At 38.2% G+C, this 22,186-nt stretch overlaps 1 protein-coding gene across 3 annotated transcripts in view; it reads left to right on the top strand.

Moving 5' to 3' along the window:
- The window catches only part of Rab7 (RAS oncogene family member Rab7), a 54,230-nt gene extending 32,504 nt beyond the window's left edge, over positions 1-21,726 (top strand). For all 3 annotated transcript variants that reach the window (XM_068362077.1, XM_068362075.1, XM_068362076.1), the window contains exons 2-6: positions 6,222-6,407; positions 11,790-12,008; positions 16,884-16,928; positions 20,053-20,242; positions 20,663-21,726. In XM_068362077.1, coding sequence (XP_068218178.1) covers positions 6,228-6,407; positions 11,790-12,008; positions 16,884-16,928; positions 20,053-20,226 — 618 coding nt within the window. In that variant the 5' untranslated portion in view covers positions 6,222-6,227 and the 3' untranslated portion in view covers positions 20,227-20,242; positions 20,663-21,726. The remainder of the gene's footprint in view (positions 1-6,221; positions 6,408-11,789; positions 12,009-16,883; positions 16,929-20,052; positions 20,243-20,662) is intronic.
- Positions 21,727-22,186: the final 460 nt, after the last annotated feature.

Below are 22,186 nucleotides of genomic sequence, written 5' to 3'. Positions count from 1 at the left end.
AGGACAAAATGTGATATAACACCGTTGAGATTTGTAAAAGGCCACATAATCTAACAAACCCACCTACCTAACTTAATAGTTCTCAGGTCACAACCCCTAGTCGGGGGCTAGCTTCCGGACCTCCTTCCCAGGTCACAAACTAAAATGAAATAAAAAATAAATCCTTGCATTATGATAAACTGAATCGCAAATAAATCTTAGACAACAGAAGCGATTGACAGCACTCTAAATGATGTCTTAACCACACTAATAATAAAATGTTACTTGGAATGACCTGTGCTTGAGTATTTTACGACAATTGCGGTTCCTTCGCCTCCGATTATACACGCTCCTCCTCAAAATATCACGCTGATCGATACGAGTAATAAGTTCAACCACATCGCTCAAAGACAAACTATAGGACATGCATCTGTCCATCACGGAGGTTAGCTTTAGAAAGATCGACTTTGCTCAGATTAATTTTGGGCCGCCGGACGGGCTAAAAATTTTGAAATTACGAGGCCAACTAAAGCATGCCTTCAAGCACACAAAAAGGAAAGGTTAGTTTTTGGGTGAGCGGATTGACCCTTGGTTGTATGTATAATAAATTAGTGTTTGGCATAATTCCAGGACGTGGCCTAACAAACTATCTTAACAAAGGGGTAAGAATGTAGATTGTTGGGATTAGCGAGAACATAAGTCTGAACATCACTAAATTTTCAAGCTTGCTCCACCGGCTGATAGGCGAACGGAGCGCCGCCCAACTGTTATTGTTCTAGTTAAGCAGGAAGTAATGCTTAGGGGAAGTTTTACGGTCGAATAACTTTGCCGTAGCTTCAGCGGCCGATGCATTATAACAACCTTTACCCTACCGATTTCATGATAATTATTACAGCTGTATGAAATGGAACTGTACTGGGCGGGTCCCAAACCAATTACAAACTTAACCGAGAGGTAAGAATTTATATGGATTGGACAGCAATGATAGTAAAAACGAATGCTTGATAACCTGGGACGACACAGGCTCTATCTATTGGGAAATTTTAAAACTAAGCAGGAGCTGCCGGTGACTTGTGTGCGGACCAGGCTGAACTCAGAAAATATTGCCATGGCAAAGGTAAATCCTAATATATAAATGATAAATTAACTTCATATTATGGTATATCAGATCATTATAAAGAAAATTTGGTGCTACTATAGCATAATTCCTACCCTCATTTTCTGTTCCTACCTCAATACGGGGATTCAAATCTACTATAGGGTGATTCCTACAAAGACACCTAAACAGGCAAACAACCAAATAATGTAATATTCCCCTTCCAAGGTGTTATTACAAGAGTAACACCTCAATTGGGCGTTACCAAATGAACTAAAGAAGCAAACGGTGTAAACAAAACGACCATTTTCACTCAGAGAATAAAATGTTACCCTTTAAATGTGGAGACCTAACTAAACTTCTTAAAATATTTTAGTTTCCCTTGTTTCCTTTCCTCACTGGGCTATTTTCCCTGTTGGTGCCCCTGGGCATATAACATCCTGCTTTTCCAACTATGGTTGTAGCTTAGCAATTAATAATAATAATAAGGAAGATATCGCCTGTCCCAACAAACTACATTCTATCCGTTTAAATCGAGACTTGACCATATACATTCTTATTCCAATGTTAAGTTTGTAAAATGGAACATATCCTGTAATTGCGCATATTTTATATAATTATATGCATTGCTATAGTAAAACCAATCTGTCGTGGCCGCTGAGATGATTTCTGACCCACTGTATAGCGTACTCGTGTCAAAATAATTTGACCAATTTAAGGAAAAAAGAACACAGTACAGTACTTAGACACGATTCATCCAAACTGAGTGAAACTGATAACGCGTAGCCGCTTTAAAACAGATGTCCTTCCTTTTTGACTAATCTCACAGGATTAACCAGAGGTGGCTACGATTAACCAGAAGTTAAATCCACTCTCTCTCTCTCTCTCTCTCTCTCTCTCTCTCTCTCTCTCTCTCTCTCTCTCTCTCTCTCTCTCTTTTTTTTTTTTTATTGTCGAATATAAATCTTTCATAAGGTAAGGTTTAATTTTTATTATGATATTTGGACCAAAGTTTTTTTCCAAAATTATAATCCCAGGTTATTTGCCAGTGTTATCCTATTGTCGTAATAAGACACTGGCAATATGGTGAGTTTGAAATCTTGAAGGTCACAAAGTTAAATTTATCGGGCAAAGATCAGTGAGCCATATTTAATCCCCAGAATGGTTGATCTTCGAGTATAAAATAGAGTGCTTAAGACTACATAAGCTATAAAATTTGAACGATTGGAAACTTAACCAACTCGTGGAAACAGTATACAGTACAGTGTACAAGTATTTCACAATGAAGATGAACAGCGGTCCTTTTACTGATGTAACTAAAGCATGTATCCACACGTTTGGAGCCACTAATGTTACTGAAATAATAGTTCGTCGAATGATCACACAAGAAGAATGTGAAAAACCCAAATTTCAAGAAAGAACAAAGTAGCATCCTGCTCTCGACGACTTCGAGAAATACGTTTAAGAAGAACAGTGTTAAATATATGCACGAAAGAAAATCCCCACCTTTGAAAAAAAGATACTGGTGGTAGGTGGAGAAAACATTGCATTCAATGGATGGAAAGAATCTCTAAGGAAAGTCTATATAATATATATATATATATATATATATATATATATATATATATATATATATATATATATATATATATATATATATATATATATATATATATTATACAGAGAGAGAGAGATTAAATTGACCTTATTCTTAAGAAATCATAATATTCTAAGCTGAAAGACCATTGATTGACGGATGTGACCAGGAAACCACAAACACGAAAATATCGGTAGTGAAAGATAAGTATCTGTCAAGGGCAGAACAATTGAAAAGATTTAAAAGGTCTTTTCTTTGAATAACTTTCAAACTCATTATAAGCATTGTTTATGCTTAGACGTCAGTTTTTTATTATATATATATATATATATATATATATATATATATATATATATATATATATATATATATATATATATATATATATATACAGTATATATAAAGATGTCGATGTTATTTAAGGTGATCTTACCCCAGCAACTTCAGTTGTAAAGAAACGGTGAGGGAAAATAGGATACTTATCCCTGTATTACTGTTAATCTCTTAATCTGCCTTTATTGTTGTTTTCAAAGGCTTCGATTTGTCTCTAAAGAAAGCTTCCTTCAAGGATAATTGAACTAAATGTTTACGTTTGGAAACGATAAGTTCTATCAAAGATCTCTTTTCAGCGGCCTCCACCGAATGGTTTGACTATAATTATATACACTATTGGGTCATTTGCTTGGGAATTAAGAAAACACCTAGCAAATACATTGAATTTAGTATAACTTGAAATCATGACCTGTTCGAATAAAAGATTCTTACCTGTGGTTAAGTGTGCAGAATGGTGGGCAATAATGTACATCTGTTATCACCATTATCATTACATGCTAAGCTACAACCGTAGTTGGAAAAGCAGGATGCTATAAGCCCATGGGCCCCAACAGTGAAAATAGTCTAGTGAGGAAAGAAAACAAAGAAAAATAAACAGTAACAACATTAGAATAAATATTTCTTATATAAACTATAAAAACTAACAAAACAAGAGGAAGAAAAATTAGATAGAATAGTGTGCCCGAATGTACCCTTAAGCAAGAGAACTCTAACCCAAGACAGTGGAAAACCATGGTACGGAGGTTATGGGACTACCCAAGATTAGAGAACAATGGTTTAATTTAGGAGTGTCCTCCTAGAACAGCTACTTACCATAGCTAAAGAGTCTCTTCTACCCTTAACAAGAGGGAAGGGGCCACAACAATTACAGTGCAGTAGTTAACCCATTGAGAGAAGAAGAATTGTTTGGTAATCTCAGGTAATAGCATTTAGGATAGTAAGTAATATTGTATTATGAAAGTTTAAGATCAAATCACCTGGTTGAACAGTTACCAGACATATAGAAAAAGGACTTCAACTTTTTATGCGGGTCTTGTTTGTTAATGCACAAATACTTTTTCAGGTATTGATGAAGAAATTGTGCTGGTATCCAAGTCACTAAATTCAACCCACTTAATATTCCATGAATCTTCCCTTTGTAAGCTCGTAATTCACTCCACAGCAAGGAATATAAGGCTGATCTTGGCTTAATGTACTACTTGCTAATATCTCGTGTCTTAGGAAGAGATAGTATTAAGCAATAAATCTTGCTGATATGATCAAATTTTAACTTTTATTCACTCTCTTTTCCTTATACTGTACATCTATAGCTTTCTTACCTATCCAATGCTCACTTCACTTCGGGTACTCTTTGAGAAAAAATTATTTTCACTTTCATCTGGATGTTGTGATGCTTCCCTGTGATATTAAATATATATGCTCAGTCTCTAAGGAATCATCCTGTTGTTCTTTGCCCTTGCCATTCGTAAGCGTCCTTAACCCTTTTACCCCCAAAGGACGTACTGGTACGTTTCACAAAAGCCATCCCTTTACCCCCATGGACGTACTGGTACGTCCTTGCAAAAAAAATGCTATACAAATGTTTTTTTCATATTTTTGGTAATTTTTTTGAGAAAATTCAGGCATTTTCCAAGAGAATGAGAGCAACCTGACCTCTCTATGACAAAAATTAAGGCTGTTAGAGCAATTTAGAAAAAAATATACTGCAAATTGTGCTGGGAAAAAAATAACCTCCTGGGGGTTAAGGGTTGGAAATTTCCAAATAGCCTGCGGGTAAAAGGGTTAAGTGAATGCTGACTGTTGATTGCTATGATAGTAAAGCAAGAAATTTGTATGTATCAGGGAGGTGTGAACTTTTATTTCAGGTTTTTGTTAAACCAGCTATAGATCCTTATTCCCTTTGTGCTTCATACTGTGTGCATGATTCTACTTGGTGTAGGTTGTAGCCTCCTTTACAAGTGATAGGCGTATGCTTTGAGGGGGTGGAGAGAGCTTGGTATTCTACGGGGTCTGTTTTGGCAGCTCCAAAGAAAACACAGAGAGTACAGATAGGTCTTTCGTTTCTGCTCATCGAGTATGTTTACTACGAATGCTCCTGAGCTGTCCCCGTGGATTGGTTTCTGGGGAGTATGTGTCAGGAGCGGAGAGCCATCGTAGCTATGGCAGTGGGCTTTTCAGGTTTTGGGCTGCATCCCATCAGACTTTGGAGGCTCTTCTCTTGTTTTGTGCGTACTGCTGACGAGTTTTGACTTTACCTTAAGTCTTTTGGCTAGGCCCTCTATGACTTGTTTAGGGAGCCTTTAGTGGTCCAATGTCTCCCTTGGTGAGAGCAGTGGTGAAACGTTTGGTCATTGTGTCCCAGTGTCAGCCAGTGATATCTGCAACGGTTCTCTCCTAAAGCGCAGGGTTGAAAGGCATTTCCCCGGTGTCGGGGATTCCCTGTGCATCTCCCCTGACTCATCATCCCTATATTTACCCCCCTTCCCCTGTGCCGTTACATCATTGTACTTGGGTGTCAGGAGCCCAGAACTCCCACACCCTCTGTGTCTGTGACTCCAATTGAGTATGTGTTTTGGCCCCCTGGGAGTGTTCCTACCCCTAACCCCCATTACAGTGTTGCCCAGTTTTGTGGTTCCTGTTGGAGCAACCCCTGTGGTTTCTCATCTTTGGGGAGCATTGTCATTGTTGGTTATCCAGACCATCTGGTTGAAGAAGTTCTGGCCGCTGTAGTCGTAAGGACTACAGCGACTGGACAGCACCCGACTAGCTCTCAGGACAGACACTGCTCCAGGTTTTGATCCTGGGTCCTGTGCACAGGGTCAGGCCATTACCCCGTGTCTTGACCCTGCTCCACGGCTCAGGTACCCAGCTACCGCTGTGGTTAAGTGGAATATGTTTTGGCCCCTAGATGGCTCCAGTTGTAAATTACCAAATTTTTGTATGAACATTAGGTATAATGTACTGGTAACAGTTCTTTGATTTATAGGTTGTCTTTAGAAATAAGTAGGCGTATGATACAACCATTTTGTGGAATGTCTTTGATAAACCCTTTGAGGTATTGGAATATCTTAACAATTTACCAAAAAAATGCAACCTTATTTAACCAGGATTATTATTTTTTTTTTCTTAAAAGTAGTCCTGATACAAGCTTTAGGTCATATTGTGGGAAACGTCTATACAATAATTGTTAATGTCTTTTGTTGTAACATTTTACAGATAAATATGGCTTCTCGTAAGAAGATTCTCTTGAAGGTTATTATCCTGGGTGATTCTGGTGTGGGAAAGACTTCACTAATGAATCAGTTTGTTAACAAGAAGTTCTCCAACCAATATAAAGCGACAATTGGTGCCGATTTCCTTACCAAAGAAGTTATGGTTGATGATAGACTTGTTACTATGCAGGTGAGTCATCAATTTTTTTTTTTATGTTCTATTCTGTATATCAGAAATAAGTCTATGAATAGAAGTCACTTTTTTATACTATTTTTAATAGTTTTGAGTACCTTATGAGAGGTTACAAGACATTGATTATCCATGGCTATACAACTGTTTATCTATGATTCATATAGAAAGTATCATTGACACTTGTTTAATTTATAATGTTAATCAAGAAATTTTGTATTTCTATTTCACTCTAATAAATCAATCAATCATGAGCTAGACATCAGTGTGCTACCATATTTATTTCAGTAAAAAATTGTCCTATCGTTTTGGGGATAAGAAAATTGAACTTCATAAATCTATAATCTTGTAATAGTATTGTAGAGTGCAACATTACACTGTTGCTGAATATTGGAAGAATGCAGTCAAGATCTCTAAATGTAATTTGTGTGAATAAGGCATAGTTGAAGAGCCAATTATCTATCTATTTACCCAATTTTGGTAGGTAGCCGGCATCAAAACAAGGGAATAAAAGGAGACCTTTTCTCTCTCTGCTCCCCCTAGCCTGACGAGAGATTCAGCCGAGTTTGGCTGGTACTGCTAATTGTATACCAAATTAAAGGGAAAAATTGAAATATGGCAAAATATTAAAGTCCACATAGGATTCAAAGAAATATTTATGACAATGGGAGACAACACACAAAGATGATTTTTCTTTTTCCTTGCTATGCAAAATTGTCATTTCAATGTGGGTAATTTTGTTGCGAGTTTTGTCTTATAATGGAATTCCTCCCTAATATGTGAATTTGATTTAAGTTTATTCATGAGGAAAGCAGGTGCAAAGTTAATGTTAGTGGAGTCACATCAAGTGAATTTCCAGTGAACAGCAGAGTACTCCAAGGGACTGTGCTGTCGTATATGTTGTTTATCCTCCTTGTGGATTTTGTAATGCGTAGAACGGTTAGAGATGGTTGAGAAGGATTGGGCTGGATTGATGATAGGGAATTAGCTGACGTAGAGTATGCTGATGATACTGTCCTGATTAGCAGAACATCACAGGATTTGCAATGCTTACTTACCAGAATTCATGAAATATCACAGGAGGTTGGGCTCAAGTTAAATAGGAGAAAGACAGAGATGATGAGAACGTAATATGCAGTGGAGGATAAAGTATCATTTTAAAGGGGAAAGGATTAATTAACTTGCAGCATTGAAGTATTTAAGGTCTGTAGAATTAGAGTTTTGTGAAAGATTGACTTAAGCAAATCAGACAATGGTTATGTTAAATGAAATGTAATCAAATCACCTGAAATTTCGTATAAAAATCAGGCTATATATCAGTCTACAGCAATCTGTGTTACTGTATGAACATGAGTCTTCTTATGACAATGAAACAATCTCCAACAGATTTAAGTTAAATGGCAGGATAGGATTTGAAATGAAAGTATAAAAGAAATTACTTGAATGCCATATGTAGATGAGATCATGGTGAGGGGTAGATGGAGATGGTTTGGGCATGCTCTTCACACTCCCCAAGGGGGAATAGTTCACTAAAAGTTTAACTGGGCTCCACAAGGCACTAGAATAGTTGGAGTACCGAGGCCTACATGTCTGGGGACTATGAAGCCTTAAATATGAGATGATGAATGATCTAACTGAAGCCTTTTACATCAATAGACAAAGAAGATAATGAGTTTGTTCTTACGCTAATGCAAACCCTCATCATTTTAATGGGGAGTCCTCCTTAGGTTAGAGGAAGTTTCAATGTCAGAAAACGTCATGCCTGCCTCTGATAAGGGGTAAGTGCATACGTAAATCCTTAAGTAACGTGAAAATGGGTGACGTTATCCCTGCCTGACAAAGAGTGCAATGCAGTCAGCCCCCATTCTTTGCGAGGGTTAATTACCAGAGACAGGCTTGAATTCGCCTAACTTTAGTGGCCTAGGGTGGAATAACTCTTAACCTAACATTTCACTGCCCATTGCCTACGCTTAGATAATTAACACACTTGAGTACTGCCTAATATTGTTTTTACATGTACTTTAATATAATACTATCACTACAGTAAAGCTTAAGTGCACTACTAGTGTTCAATTTTTGTTCGGACGATTTGACTCGCCAAACATGTAGCCTACATTTATAATAAACAACTGCTGTAATTCCTTGCTGTACAATATGTATACAATTTTAGATGAAATAAGTGTGCATATTTTATGCAACGACTAACCATTTTCTTATGAAGTTCTACTCCTTGTGCGTCATCATCTCTTGCGCAGTATGGTAGCTCTGACAGCAAGAGTAACCTGATAGTAATATTTATCCCATCTTCTATTTGAATGGGTTTAGAAAATTGAAAGATAAGGATGAAAGTTGTTAATGTTATAATCATGCGTAAACTCATACAGCCACAATAGCAACCAAACAAAAAACAGCATTTGTTCCAACACTAGACTTGCCGCAAACTACTCTCTTTAGCATACCTGGAGCTTCAGCTCTCGACCACCAGAAAATTTTCCCCCCAATAAGCCTAATTCCCCCCCCCCTCCCATCAGTGCACAACCTCAACCTCATTTGATTATCCTTGGATCTTTACGGATGGAGGCTATGCAGCATCTCCTTTTTGCGAGGTACTGCACATATTTCTGGGTACTTGCGAGTCCTCTGCTGCTGTCTATCAGGTAAAATGGACCACCATCTGTGATTTGAGTTTGTTTGAGGCACTACACAAGAAATGACCTGATACCTGTGACAGCCTTTTGCTGCCATCTACTAGGGAAAGTGGGCCATCTTCTGTGATGGATGTCATAAATGGGATACTTCTCTGGTTAAAGTAACTAGTTTAGAGCAAGAGTCTCCTCCCTTCACTAAGATGAGCAGCTGTCAGAGGCTACCCCTTGGCCTTGTGCATGGTCTATTGACTGAAGGGTATAGACCTCTCCTCTGTGTGGGAGTTGTCCATGTTCCTGAGGAGCTTTGATCAGTCTTGCCCACCCTGGGACTTCATGTCCCCAGAGTGGGACATTGCTTATGGCCTTGAGGATTTACTTTTACCTTGTTTGAGCTATTAAGTAGGTTGCCTGAAAGGGATCTGACTCTTCAAGGCTGTCCTTTTGCTAGCTGTAGCATCAGCGAAGAGCATGGACAAATTGCATTGCATAGACTTATTCCATGCTGAGGGGTTGTAGGTGGTCTCCTTCAGTTTTGTGACTTGAGTTTGTGGCCAAATCATGAAACCTAATGTTGCATGACCCCAGGTTCAATTCCTCCATCCTCTCCCTTTTTGAGGTATCAGGTGGTGATCAAGAGTTGAGGTGCTTTTGTGTTCCGTTAAGGCTCTGCGTTGCTGTTTGAAAATACTACACCTCAGGCCTGGGTGTTACAGTATTTGTTAGCATTGGCAGGACCAAGAAAGGTATTAAGGAACACAGTCTCTTTATGGCTTTGTGAGACTATCCTTAAGTCATACACCTTGACTGATGTGAGGATCTTGGTACCAACTATGACCTGAGCTCACGAAGTCAGGGGTAATTTCCCTACCTTGGCTTTCAGGAGAAACCTGTTAGTGGGCCAAGTTTTGAAGCTGGAGTCTGGAAAAGACAGACCACCTTCAAGGCCTAATGCGTATGGGAGTATACTCGCAAGTCCCTGACACCTTTGTTCTTGGTCGTGTGGTGGCTGCTCAAGCAATCGCAATCGTGTAACCAGCAATGCTCCCACATGGGACAAGAAAGAATAGAGAGATGCAAAGCCAAAGCCCTCTTCTCATGTCACGAGTTAGATATCTGACAGGGCAGAGAGGTGGAGAAAAACAAGGTAAAATTCCCTTCAGTCACTTTTAAGGGCTTAACCACTTATGAGACTATTACCAGAATGTTGACGCACCCTTCGGAAAACCACTTATGAGCTGATTACCAGAATGTCGACACACTTCAGAAGTTTGCCGTGAAGAAACGGCCTGCAGCATTTAGAAACCCTATCTAACCCCTTCTACCTCTCCTAGAGGCAGAGTCTGCTCCCCCTTTTGTTCCTACTCTGGCTAGTCCAGAAGAGGTTGTCAGAGGATACTAGGACTGTTTCTACAGATGGGGATGCCTATCATATGCAGAGGATTAGACAGTAGATGTCCATCTTGATGGATACCAACTTCCATTCATTGCTCTTATCATAACCTGTGACAAAGCCCTTTCCCTATGGGCCGAAGGGAAGGAAGTGTTGCTGATTGTATGGGACAGATCTCCATGCTTTTATATTTATCTGTTTCCAATGGGAAAGTTGACAATAGGCTGAAGACCCATTATCGATCTCTCCCCCAGAATGACTTTGTTGCAAACTCTCCTTTAAGAAGAGACCAATCGCCTTCTTGCCTTCATACCTTGGCGAGCGTGTAGGCAAACTTCACAGCATTTCATATGTCACTGGTCGTATACAGGAATGGAAAGAAGTCTCGTATTTTTTTCGTTTCTAAGGTTTTTGTAAAGAAGCAGACCTCAGGTTTATTTTCTTCTCTCAGGATACCTTTCCTAGGTAGTAGGTTGGCCAGGGCATCAACCACCCGTTTAGATACTACTGCTAGAGTGTTATAGGGTCCTTTGACTGGCCAGACAGTACTACATTGGATCCTTCTCTCAGGTTACGTTTCACTTTCCTATTGCCTACACATACACCGAATAGTCTGGCATATTCTTTACAGTCTCCTCTTTGTCTTCATACACCTGACATCACTGAGATTACCAAACAATTCTTCTTCATTGGAATTATTCTGTGGGTACTTTCCTCTTGGTAAGGGTAGAAGAGAGACTTTAGCCGTGGTAAGCAGCCTTTCTTGGAGGAGGACACTCCAAAATCAAACCATTGTTCTCTAGTCTTGGCTAGTGCCATAGCCTCTGTACCATGGTCTTTCACTCTCTTGGGTTAGAGTTCTCTTACTTAAGGGTACACTCGGGCATACTATTCTATCTAATTTCTCTTCCTCTTGTTTTGTTAACGTTTTTATATTTAAATGGGAAATGTTTATTTTAATTTGCCTAAATAGCCCCACAATTCCAAGGTGATGGTCATAGTGACTACTCGGTGAGCTGGTGAGGGGCTGTGTTTCTCTGCCATGTGCCATCGAAATCATACACATATTAAAGGACTTTTGAGTTTATAGTTTGGAAAGATACAATTTCACTTGAAAAATAAGCATCAGTTTTTTTGTTTATACATACTATACCGTAGTTCAATCTAGTGATAAGATATTCTTTGATTTACATAGCCAATTGTACATAGTTTTTCAATAATTTTCTGTAATTATATCAGAACTTCGATGACCCTGGTAAGGTAATCTTTAGGAAAACTTGTACAGTAGTTAAATTGGGTCTTAGTGTTATTCTAAACAATTTGCTCTGTTCTCTATATTTTCAGATTTGGGACACAGCTGGTCAAGAGAGATTTCAGTCCTTAGGTGTTGCATTTTATCGTGGGGCAGACTGTTGTGTTTTATGTTATGACGTGACCTCTCCGAATTCTTTCAAAAGTTTAGACTCCTGGCGTGACGAATTTTTGATCCAGGCATCACCTCGGGATCCAGATCACTTTCCATTTGTTGTCCTCGGTAACAAGATTGATTTAGAAAACAGAGCTGTAAGTACAATATTCTATTATTTTATTGATTTGTAGAATCTGTGTAGAGAAAAATTAAAATGATAATCTTTACATTTGGTATAATTTAACAGTTTTACTTGTTAAAACAAGTATTACCAGTATTTTGTGTTGTTGACCTGGTTATGAGGAGTTTCAGGAGGACCATCAGCAGTAAATCTTTAGATAATACTAGCACTAAATATTGTACTGTATTTCCAAAAGAATCAAGGAACACATATATACAGTAGAGAAAGAGAGAATTGTTCCAACACAAGTTATTTTGTCTTTCAAGTAGGGAATGTGGTTTTCAGCACATGCTGGAATGGCCTTCAAAATACTGAAAAAATGGAAGTAAGGTCAATAAGGAATAAGGATAATATGCAGTAAAAATAAATTGAAGGAATGAATTTCAATTACAGTACATCATTCCAATTACTAATTGGATTCTTAGCCATATGCTGTCACTTCCATGAAATACACCTGTGGAGTTATCGTGAAGAAAGTGTGTGATAATTTTAACTTGTTCCTACTCGAATACAAATATCAGAGTCATTTATATGGGTTACTCCTTATCTCGTTTTCACTGACCAGACAATCAAATAAAAAAGGGCCTTCGATTGTATTATACTGCGGGTGCTAAGCAACCACTGTATGGTGGCATGGGGGTCGCCTTTGCATGATGCTCTTCACTTCACTCAATTTAGACTCCTGCATTTACTTCGCTTACCCTTATAGTGTTTAGTGCTTATGCCTTGTTTGATTTTCATTCACGGCCACTCGAGTAGCTATTCATTATCTGTGAGTTATGGGTGAGTGGTTCATGGCTAATGAGCCTCTTATCTTGCGTTTCTTACCTGGCCGTGACGGTTATCCTTGTGGCACCCTTATGAGCCAGGTGGATGTAGATCTGTATCCTGTTTGCCCTTCTTGTTCAATGGAGTCATCATGTAAGTAGTGGTCATCCTTCCAACGGGAAAGTTATTTTCATCGCAGGAAAGTGAGGTCGCTTTCCTGCTCCATCTTTCCCAACAGTGATAAGAGACGAATGTTCGTTTCTGCGATGAAGGTTATTTCCTGGTACTCTGTGTAGGGAGCCCACTGAGGCTCCAGTCACAAAGGGCAATGGCCATTGTAATTTTGATGGTGTTGATTTTTATGTGACATAAGCTTGAGCTAGTACTAGTAGCGGATAAATTAGCTACAGCCGCCACATGCCCTCCTGAGCCAGGTCTCAGCTCAGTACCCTCAGTGCCTGATTATCATATTTTGGATAGATCTCCCTCTCCTCCCATGAGTATTCTGAGTGGGGAACAGTATGTGAATGATGACTGAAGATCTTCCTTCTCTTGGAAGTGTCTAATTTGAGCGTTGAAAGCCTATTCACCGGTTGCAGAACCCTGAAGGTGAGACTGCTTTTCTGCCTAGTTCTGAGGTGGCTTTTTTGTTAGGCTTATTACCTGTCTATCTCATTCTCATGAGCCAACCTTGCCTCTTATATATGCGTCCTAAGCACTGATCGCCTCTTCAGGGTCTGTTTGACGAGAATTGTTGGTTAGCTTCGTCTATGTTCATACCCCAAAACTTGACAAATGTATGCTTTTATAATATATTGTCCTCAATTAGAGCTGAGAAGTCGAATAAGATAAATCCATCATTAATTTCCTTTCACTGTTCAGCCAGGCCTAATGTTCAGCATGTTAAGGGTAGATGCGCCGCTGTTCCTATGCACAATTACGTCACTCCCCACGCCACCATCCCTGTGCAATGAAACTCGCGTGCTCGGGGGGCAAAGAAATTCAAAGCGAGAGGACATGTCCACTTGCAATGACAGCGATCCACACGCCTATATTTCGATGTGTAAGGATATCCTCTGCAGCTCAGCCATGTTAACATGCGCCATGAGCGTAATATCCCTTCCCAAGCCTGCTTGCAAACAGCACTCCCTAGGGAGTGTGCAATATTAATATGGGAAGTTTAATGTTCATGATGCTTCAAGTGCTGAGCATTCTTTGGAACACAAGGTACTATCTTTTGGATGATACCTCTCTTCAGGTGCTGGGAGTGGAAACAGAGCAGGAAGCCTTCTTTCTTGGCACACAGATGCAGAAGGTATCAACATTGTAAAGCGGCATAGACGAGTCCCTCGTCATTGACACTACACGGAGTAACCTAGGGAGAAAACTTTCTTCCTTAGTAGGACGAATCCAGAAAAGGGAATCTATGCTTCTGCCTCGCACTCTGTTTCTAGAGGCAAATATTCCAGTTCTCTCCGCTGCCTGCTTAGTAATATGAATGTGGCAAGGGAAAAGAAGGGTGTTTGAGAAGAAGCAGCAAAATTTCTTATAACTTATCAAAAATGTACAACCAGCTACCCCAAAAGTTGATGTATCACCTAACCATGTTATTTTCTCCATCAATGGCCTTCCGGGGAACCTCACTGGGCATGGGTGCTGGCTTAGCTGATGTGCCCCCCCCCCCCCCCCCCCCCCACCTCTTTAGGTCCCTATACTACCACTAGAGAGTTATGGGATCCTTTGACTGGCCAGACAGTACTACATTGGGTCTTTATTTCTGGTTACGGTTCACTTTCACTATGCCTATACATACACCGAATAGTTTGGCATATTCTATACAGATTCTCCCTTCTCCTCATACACCTGACAACACTGAGATTACCAAACAATTTTTCTTCACCCGAGGGGTTAACTACTGCACTGTAATTGTTCAGTGGCTACTTTCCTTTTGGTAAGGGTAGAAGAGACTTTTTAGCTATGGTAAGCAGCTCTTCTAGGAGAAGGACACTCCAAAATTAAGCCAGTGTTCTCTGGTCTTGGGTAGTGCCATAGCCTCTGTACCATGGTCTTCCACTGTCTTGGGTTAGAGTTCTCTTGCTTTAGGGTACACTCGGGCACACTATTCTATGTAATTTCTCCCTTTCTGGGTTTGTTAAAGTTTTTATAGTTTATATAGGAAATATTTATTTTAATGTTACTATTCTTAAAATATTTTATTTTCCTTTTTTCCTTTCCTCACTGAGCTATTTTCCCTGTTGGGGCCCCTGGGCTTATAGCAAGTAATAATAATGATAAAAATAATAATTGGAGTAACTCAGGGACAGCAATTGGCTAGAAGGGCCTTTGATTCTCCTAGTGGCAAAGAGACTTGACTTTGTATGGTTCTATGTCTTGTGGCATAATTACCACACCTGTTTTTTTGCTAACTCCCAGTGTATTGCTAACCAGTCCTAAACCAAAACTGCAGTAATATAGAATACTTATTTAGTGTCCATAAGACAGTCTGGACTCTTACAATCTTACACTGCTCTGTCTGATTCGTCAGACTTTGGACGGAAACGGAACCTCCATGAGAGTCAGAGTAATGCTGGTAGTTACAAAGAAGTCAACAGCGCAGTGGTATCTACTGGAACTTCTCATGGAAGCTCTGAGAAAACCTCCAGAATTATTAAAATCTAATAGGTCAACCATGCACAAGAAAGTTTCAAGTTGCAGTGGATTGTCTGCCAAAGAAGGGAGTTTGATACCAGTGGTGAAAACTTTCCAGATGTCCCTAAAAGTTGTCCGCAACAGTCCAGGTGGCCAAATGGGTGTCATAGAAGGGATAGTCTCTATTTTAAGGCTGCTCTCTCTGACTATGGACTACTTGATGATCCTGAGGAACAAATTCCTTTTCAGTCAATGTTGTTTATGACTGCTGCTATGCAGGTTCTCAAACTAAAATGCTTGACCTCCCCTCTTTGTGAGAACTCTCAGCTCTCATTCTGTTTTTTGTTTTGCGGCAGACTTGTGAATCTTGATACTCGTATAACATCACCCCTGGCACTAAAACATATCCCCTTTTTGGGGGTACAAACGGCCTTGTCTCTATGAGTTGGTTACGCAGTTCAGATTTGTCAACTTTTGATCTTTTGCTATAACTTAATAATAATTGAATTTTTTAAAGAGGAAGGCCACACCTCTCAACGGAAACTTCCTCCCCGCTTAGGGTGACTCCCATATAAATGACTCGGAAGTTTGTATCCACGTAAAAGAGAACTACAAATTTTTAAAATAATTTGTATATTTCCAAGCTATTCAAACCTGAGTCCTTTATCAAAGGTCATGCCTCAACTGCCCTACAAATCTTTTGACTAGAAGAGAGAAAAGTGTGTCTTGTGAAGGCGTCCCCACATCACCATGTGCTGTGGTTCCTTAGCAACCGTAGTCTGATGCAATCAGAGCCCATTTTTTTCTTTTGATTGTTTAGTCGTAGAAGACAAAGACTAGGATTAACCCCTATAAATGACTTGGTTTTTTTTATAGCTAGGAAAAATACAAATATTTTTAAAGATCTTTAGGTTTTATTTTGTTTTTAAGTTGTTAATACAGTACTTCTGGTGTACTGAGAAATCGGTTGAAATGTGGAATTGTGTGTACTGTATATCATCTTGTAGTGAGAGATTTGGATTGCCCTAGCTTCAGATTCTTTAAATGCCATTATGGTTTTCATTCTTCTTTGCCTTAATTAGTAAATTCCAATGGTAATGAAGTGAGAGTAGCTTATTTCTTGTCAAATTTGGAGATACTGTAGTTGTCTCAGAGTTCAGCCTCATTTTTAGTGTACACAATACATACAGGTGTTGAATAGATCTTCAGCAAAGAGAAGGTAACTGCTATATTGAGATGGGTTATTTAGTATCATTAAAAGTGTATTGAGGACAATAAGGTAGTCGCATTTCTGTAGAATCCTGTTTGATCCGCTTATCACACAGCTGATATTTTACATGCAATTATGTTTCTAGGGGATTTAATTTTTTATAGAAGTGGATTAGATAATGATATTGGTATAAGGGGGTTAATAATTCTCATTTTTTCACAGGTTTCAACGAAGCGAGCGCAGCAGTGGTGTCACAGTAAAAACGAGGTAAGCCTTTTATAGGTAGTAGGTTGGCCTGGGCACCAGCCGCCCGTTGAGATACTACCGCTAGAGAGTTATGGGGTCCTTTGACTGGCCAGACAGTACTACATAGGACCCTTCTCTCTGGTTACGGTTCTTTCCCTTTGCCTACACAGACACCGAATAGTGTGGCCTATCCTTTACAGATTCTCCTCTGTCCTCATACACCTGACAACACTGTGATTACTAGACAATTCTTCTTCACCCAAGGGGTTAACTACTGCACTGTAATTGTTCAGTGGTACTTTCCTCTTGGTAAGGGTAGAAGAGACTCTTTAGCTATGGTAAGCAGCTCTTCTAGGAGAAGGACACTCCAAAATCAAACCATTGTTCTCTATTCCTGGGTAGTGCCATAGCCTCTGTACCATGGTCTTACACTGCCTTGGGTTAGAGTTCTCTTGCTTGATGGTACACTTGGGCACACTTTTCTATCTAGTTTCTCTTCCTCTTGTTCTGTTAAAGTTTTTATATTTTAAATAGGAAATATTTATTTTAATATTGTTACTATTCCTAAAATGTTCTATTTTTCCTTATCTCCTTATTTCCTTATTTCCTTTCCTCACTGGGCTATTTTCCCTGTTGGGGCCCCTGGGCTTATAGCATCCTGCTTTTCCAACTAGGGTTGTAGCTTAGCATTTAATAATAATAATAATAATAATAAGATTGTGCTTTAGGTTTAAGTTTCATTCTTTAAAGATTTGATAAAAAACATTATTTGAAAATTCTCATGTACGTATTGATTTGGTCATATTTTTTTTTTTTTTTCTTACGCAAGACCAATGTCTAACTAAAGTATTGGCCCTTACTACAACATGAAATATTGAGCTGAATGCTATTAGCTGGCATGGGGTTAAATTGTCATAATGATGAATATACAATGCAATACGGATAGTCAAGTTCTTTATCTTCTTTTAAAAGTAGAGTTCAAAAGTTTGTTGACCAGAAAAGTACATTTAACCTCCCAATTGTTATTCAATGTCACTTCTTTAATACATGCAACTGGTTAAGGGTTTAAATGTTACTCCTGAGTAGCAAACAATGGACTGCTCAGTGCACTATCACACAGTTTTATAGATATTTGAAGTACATGCATGTTATCAGTGCCTGAGCCGCCACCTCTTTCAAGTAGGCATGATAGTAGCTATATGAACAAGTGATATTTGGTAAAAGCATTTATGTAGCATCCTGTTCCGTACCCAGTCACAATCCAAGGTTTCCCAACCAAAGGGTACCTGTGTTGTATCTGTTTTACTGATAATTTTCAATTTCCGTACAATATCCTTTCATTTGGTAATTATCTCAAGTTTTAACTGATTTTTTTTTTTTTACATGGTTATTACCTGTGGTATGGACTGATATTGCTCTTGATTCAGAAGTTATCACAAGTTAATGGAAGGGCCTTGACTGATTTTGCATTTCTTCCTTCTGTTCCTGTCTATTGCCTGTACAGTATTTTGTAAAAAAAAAAAAAAAAAAGAAAAATAAAGTTTTTTAATTAGGATTAGGCATATTTACTGCAAATATGTTCTCTACAGTTGGTATGGTGCCTTTCATGGTAAATTCTATGAAATATGGTGTTAATCATTACAAATAATCTGTATAAAACCAGTACTTATGGTATTGATTTTATTGATTGTTTTGTGATTTTGATTTATCTTATTTTGTGAGAAAAATTTTATTGCCACATGGCTAGTAACTGTTTGAAATAATTTCACATAAGGGAGGTTCATTAAAACCACCAAATACAGGAACAGTATAGATTTAATTGTTGTTGTTCTTAGATAAATGTATTCCAATGTCTTCCTTGACAGTAAATAGTAAAAGGCATATTCCTTTATGTAAGAAATTAACAGAATAGGCCATAAATTGTCCATAAATAGAAGCTTTTATTAACCTCTTGAAATGTCACTTTCATTGGAGATGGTAAAATTCTTAAGAGGATAAATGTAACGATCTGTAGAGAAGTGGTAAATCAAACACGCTGTTTTCAGCAAAGTTTATGGTAGTAGTAGGAAAAGAAATATGGTTTGGGAAAACTATATCGCTCGCAAGTACTAAGACATGGCTCAACATACTGTACTAGAATGGACTGTTAAAAATTTGTTTAAAATGTCTGAGACACTTGAAATACACAAGGTGTATTATTATTATTATTATTATTATTATTATTATTATTATTATTATTATTATTATTATTATTACTAACCAAGCAACAACCCTAGTTGGAAAAACAGAATGCTATAAACCCAGGGGCTCTAACAGGAAAAATAGCCCAGTGAGGAAAGGGAACAAGGAAAAATAAAATATTTTAAGAACAGGAACAACTTTAAAATATAAAAATAAACTAGAAAAACTTTAATAAACAAGAGGAAGAGAAATAAGATAGAAGTGTGTGTGCCAAGAGAATTTTAACCCAAGAGAGTGGAAGACCATGGTACAGAGGCTATGGCCCTACCCTAGACTAGAGAACAGTGATTTGATTTTGGAATGTCCTTTTCCTAGAAGAGTGGCTTACAAGCAATTACATGAATCTGGAGGGATACAACATGAACATGATGAAAGAAATGGCCAAAAAAATCTAAAAATGGTGTATAATTGAAGAATTAGTAGTGAGAAAATTAAACCTTTAGCCTTTTAGCTAAAAGCTGCTAATTTTCATTATAATTTATGATTAATAAAAAGGCAGAGGGCAGAAGTCCATCAAAAGTTAAGGAGATGGTCACCCTTGTTTGAATGTTGGATACTTTAAGTTGCCAGATTTTTGCTTCATCCATTTACTACTGCTATTTTATTTTAGTTGGAATTAGACATATTATGCAAGTCAAGAACAAATGCGGTTGACTGAGATAGTGGTGTGTGCTATTGTTTTGTATTATATTAATTTATTTCTCGAAGCTCTTTACCATGTATAGAAAGCTCACGAAGCTCTTTACCATGTACCGAAAGCTCACGAAGCTCTTTACCATGTACCGAAAGCTCACGAAGCTCTTTACCATGTACCGAAAGCTCACGAAGCTCTTTACCATGTACCGAAAGCTCACGAAGCTCTTTACCATGTACCGAAAGCTCACCTGCTCCATTGCTTTTCCAGGTTCCTTATTTTGAGACTAGTGCAAAGGAGGCCATCAACGTAGAATTGGCATTCCAGACAATTGCTCGCAATGCTTTGGCTCAAGAATCGGAGGTAGATATCGGTCATGAATTCCCAGATCAGATCAAACTGACGAATGACAACAAGACAAAGCAAGATGCTTGTTCTTGTTAATGATCACTTTATAATGGTAAGTTCCAAAGTAGTTTTCTACTTCACATATAAAGTATATAGTGTTGTATGGTGTTCTTGCAGTCAAGGACTCTCTCTCTCTCTCTCTCTCTCTCTCTCTCTCTCTCTCTCTCTCTCTCTCTCTCTCTCTCTCTAGCAGTTGAGTCTTTCTCTCTCTCTCTTAGTAGTTGAGTCTCTCTCTCTCTCTCTCTCTCTCTCTCTCTCTCTCTCTCTCTCTCTCTCTCTCAGTAGTTGAGTCTCTCTCTCTCTCTCTCTCTCTCTCTCTCTCTCTCTCTCTCTCTCTCTCTCTCTCTCTCTCTCAAATCAATAGTAAGCAGGGTTTGTATTAATAACTTTAGATAGCAGCGTGGATGTATATCATAAGTAAAGGTGATTTACAATGTAAGAACAAGACTTCCTTTCAATCTTTAATTGCCAGATTTTTTCTACATACGGCGGAAGCACGTGGTTCCATTTGTGATATTGAAGGATCAAGCATGGAGGAGGAGGAGGAGTGCAAGAGTTTGGGTCTATCACCTGTTCCTGAAGCAGCACTTGCGCGGTGATGAAGAAAAGAGCTAAGTGCAACCATTGGTTTATCAAAGTTTCTAAGAGTTTTGTTTTAGACCCCCAAAATTGATTCTTCAACGCCTCGGGTGAAAGCATTATTTACTGGTATGATTTGAACGTACCACCTGTTGGTTTCCTAGGTGATGGTTTAGGAATTTGAACATCCATGAGCTTTTTTCTTCCATTCATCCTTTTCAAATGGAAGGTTAGTATGGACCCAACTCTTTAACTGTTGTCTGTATTTTGTTTCCATAATTGTTTTATATTACTAGATATCTATCTATCATAAAATTTTGCAATACCACATTATTGGAAGGCTTTTCCTTTCCAAATTTCCAAGAGATCTTGCGTGTGTGAGGTTGTCTAGACTATTTTTATTCATAACGTTATGATACTGCTTGCAAAAAAATTTATATAGGATACTGTATTTCAAATTTTTATGGTCTGAATTTTTTTTCTCTATCACTTCTGTTTGTTGATAAATCAATTGTGCTGTTTATACATACGTATATATATTATATCCTAATAAAAAGCCATTTTTTTTCTATTTAGAATTAGGTATGATTAAAGTTCAAAAAACCTTGGGGAATTAAAAGATCCTGATGGGAGCTGACCATAGAAAAGAAATTCTTTTTATTAAAATCATAAACCTGTAGAAATGTAAATTTCCCTACGTAGTTTCCGTTTCTAATTGTAATATATCGAAAAGCGTACATGTACAGAGTATTACACTTGTCAGAATATAGTGGTTGGTGCTTGAAGCAGCTACTTGCAAGAAATTCACCACAGGAAAATGGGGCAGGATGTTGCAACTTTATAGAGTAAAGAAATTGGAAAGAAATAAACTCGGTTTTTACAAAACTTAAGCTGTGATGTGAATCCTCAGGAGGGCGTGCGCAGAAATTATGATCGCGGTGGAGAAACAACCTCAAATTAGAAAAATTAGTAAGAGTCAGCAAGATAAATTGTTTGGAATTAATGCTACCGGCTAGTTCCATGTACTATACAATAATATAATAATTCAACTTATGAAAGAAGGCTTCTTTGTTTCAAATTTTAGTTATGACCATCTTGAATGGTTAAAAAATTTATTGATATAAAGAAAAAGAAATTAATGAAAGTTCTTTCCTGCCCCGTTGATGGACTTCGTATTTTTGCACGAATGCTGTAATGATTATTTATTTTATACTTATATTTGTTCAAAATGGTTTTTGTGATCATGAGTTTATATAGTATTGTATATGTAAATATCTGTAAATTACACCATCAGTGTATTAAGTAAGATTGCCATCGACACCTGAGTATACATTTAGCTTCCCTGCCATGGAAATTGGCTTGCAGTTTTATATGATATTTATTTGTAGTGATAAGGATGAGAAGTCTGGGGTAGCTG

Source organism: Palaemon carinicauda, chromosome 38 (assembly GCF_036898095.1).
Source record: "Palaemon carinicauda isolate YSFRI2023 chromosome 38, ASM3689809v2, whole genome shotgun sequence".
Classification (NCBI taxonomy): domain Eukaryota; kingdom Metazoa; phylum Arthropoda; class Malacostraca; order Decapoda; family Palaemonidae; genus Palaemon; species Palaemon carinicauda.
The sequence above is the reverse complement of the archived record's forward strand: the minus strand, read 5'-3'. Positions and strand labels throughout refer to the sequence as shown.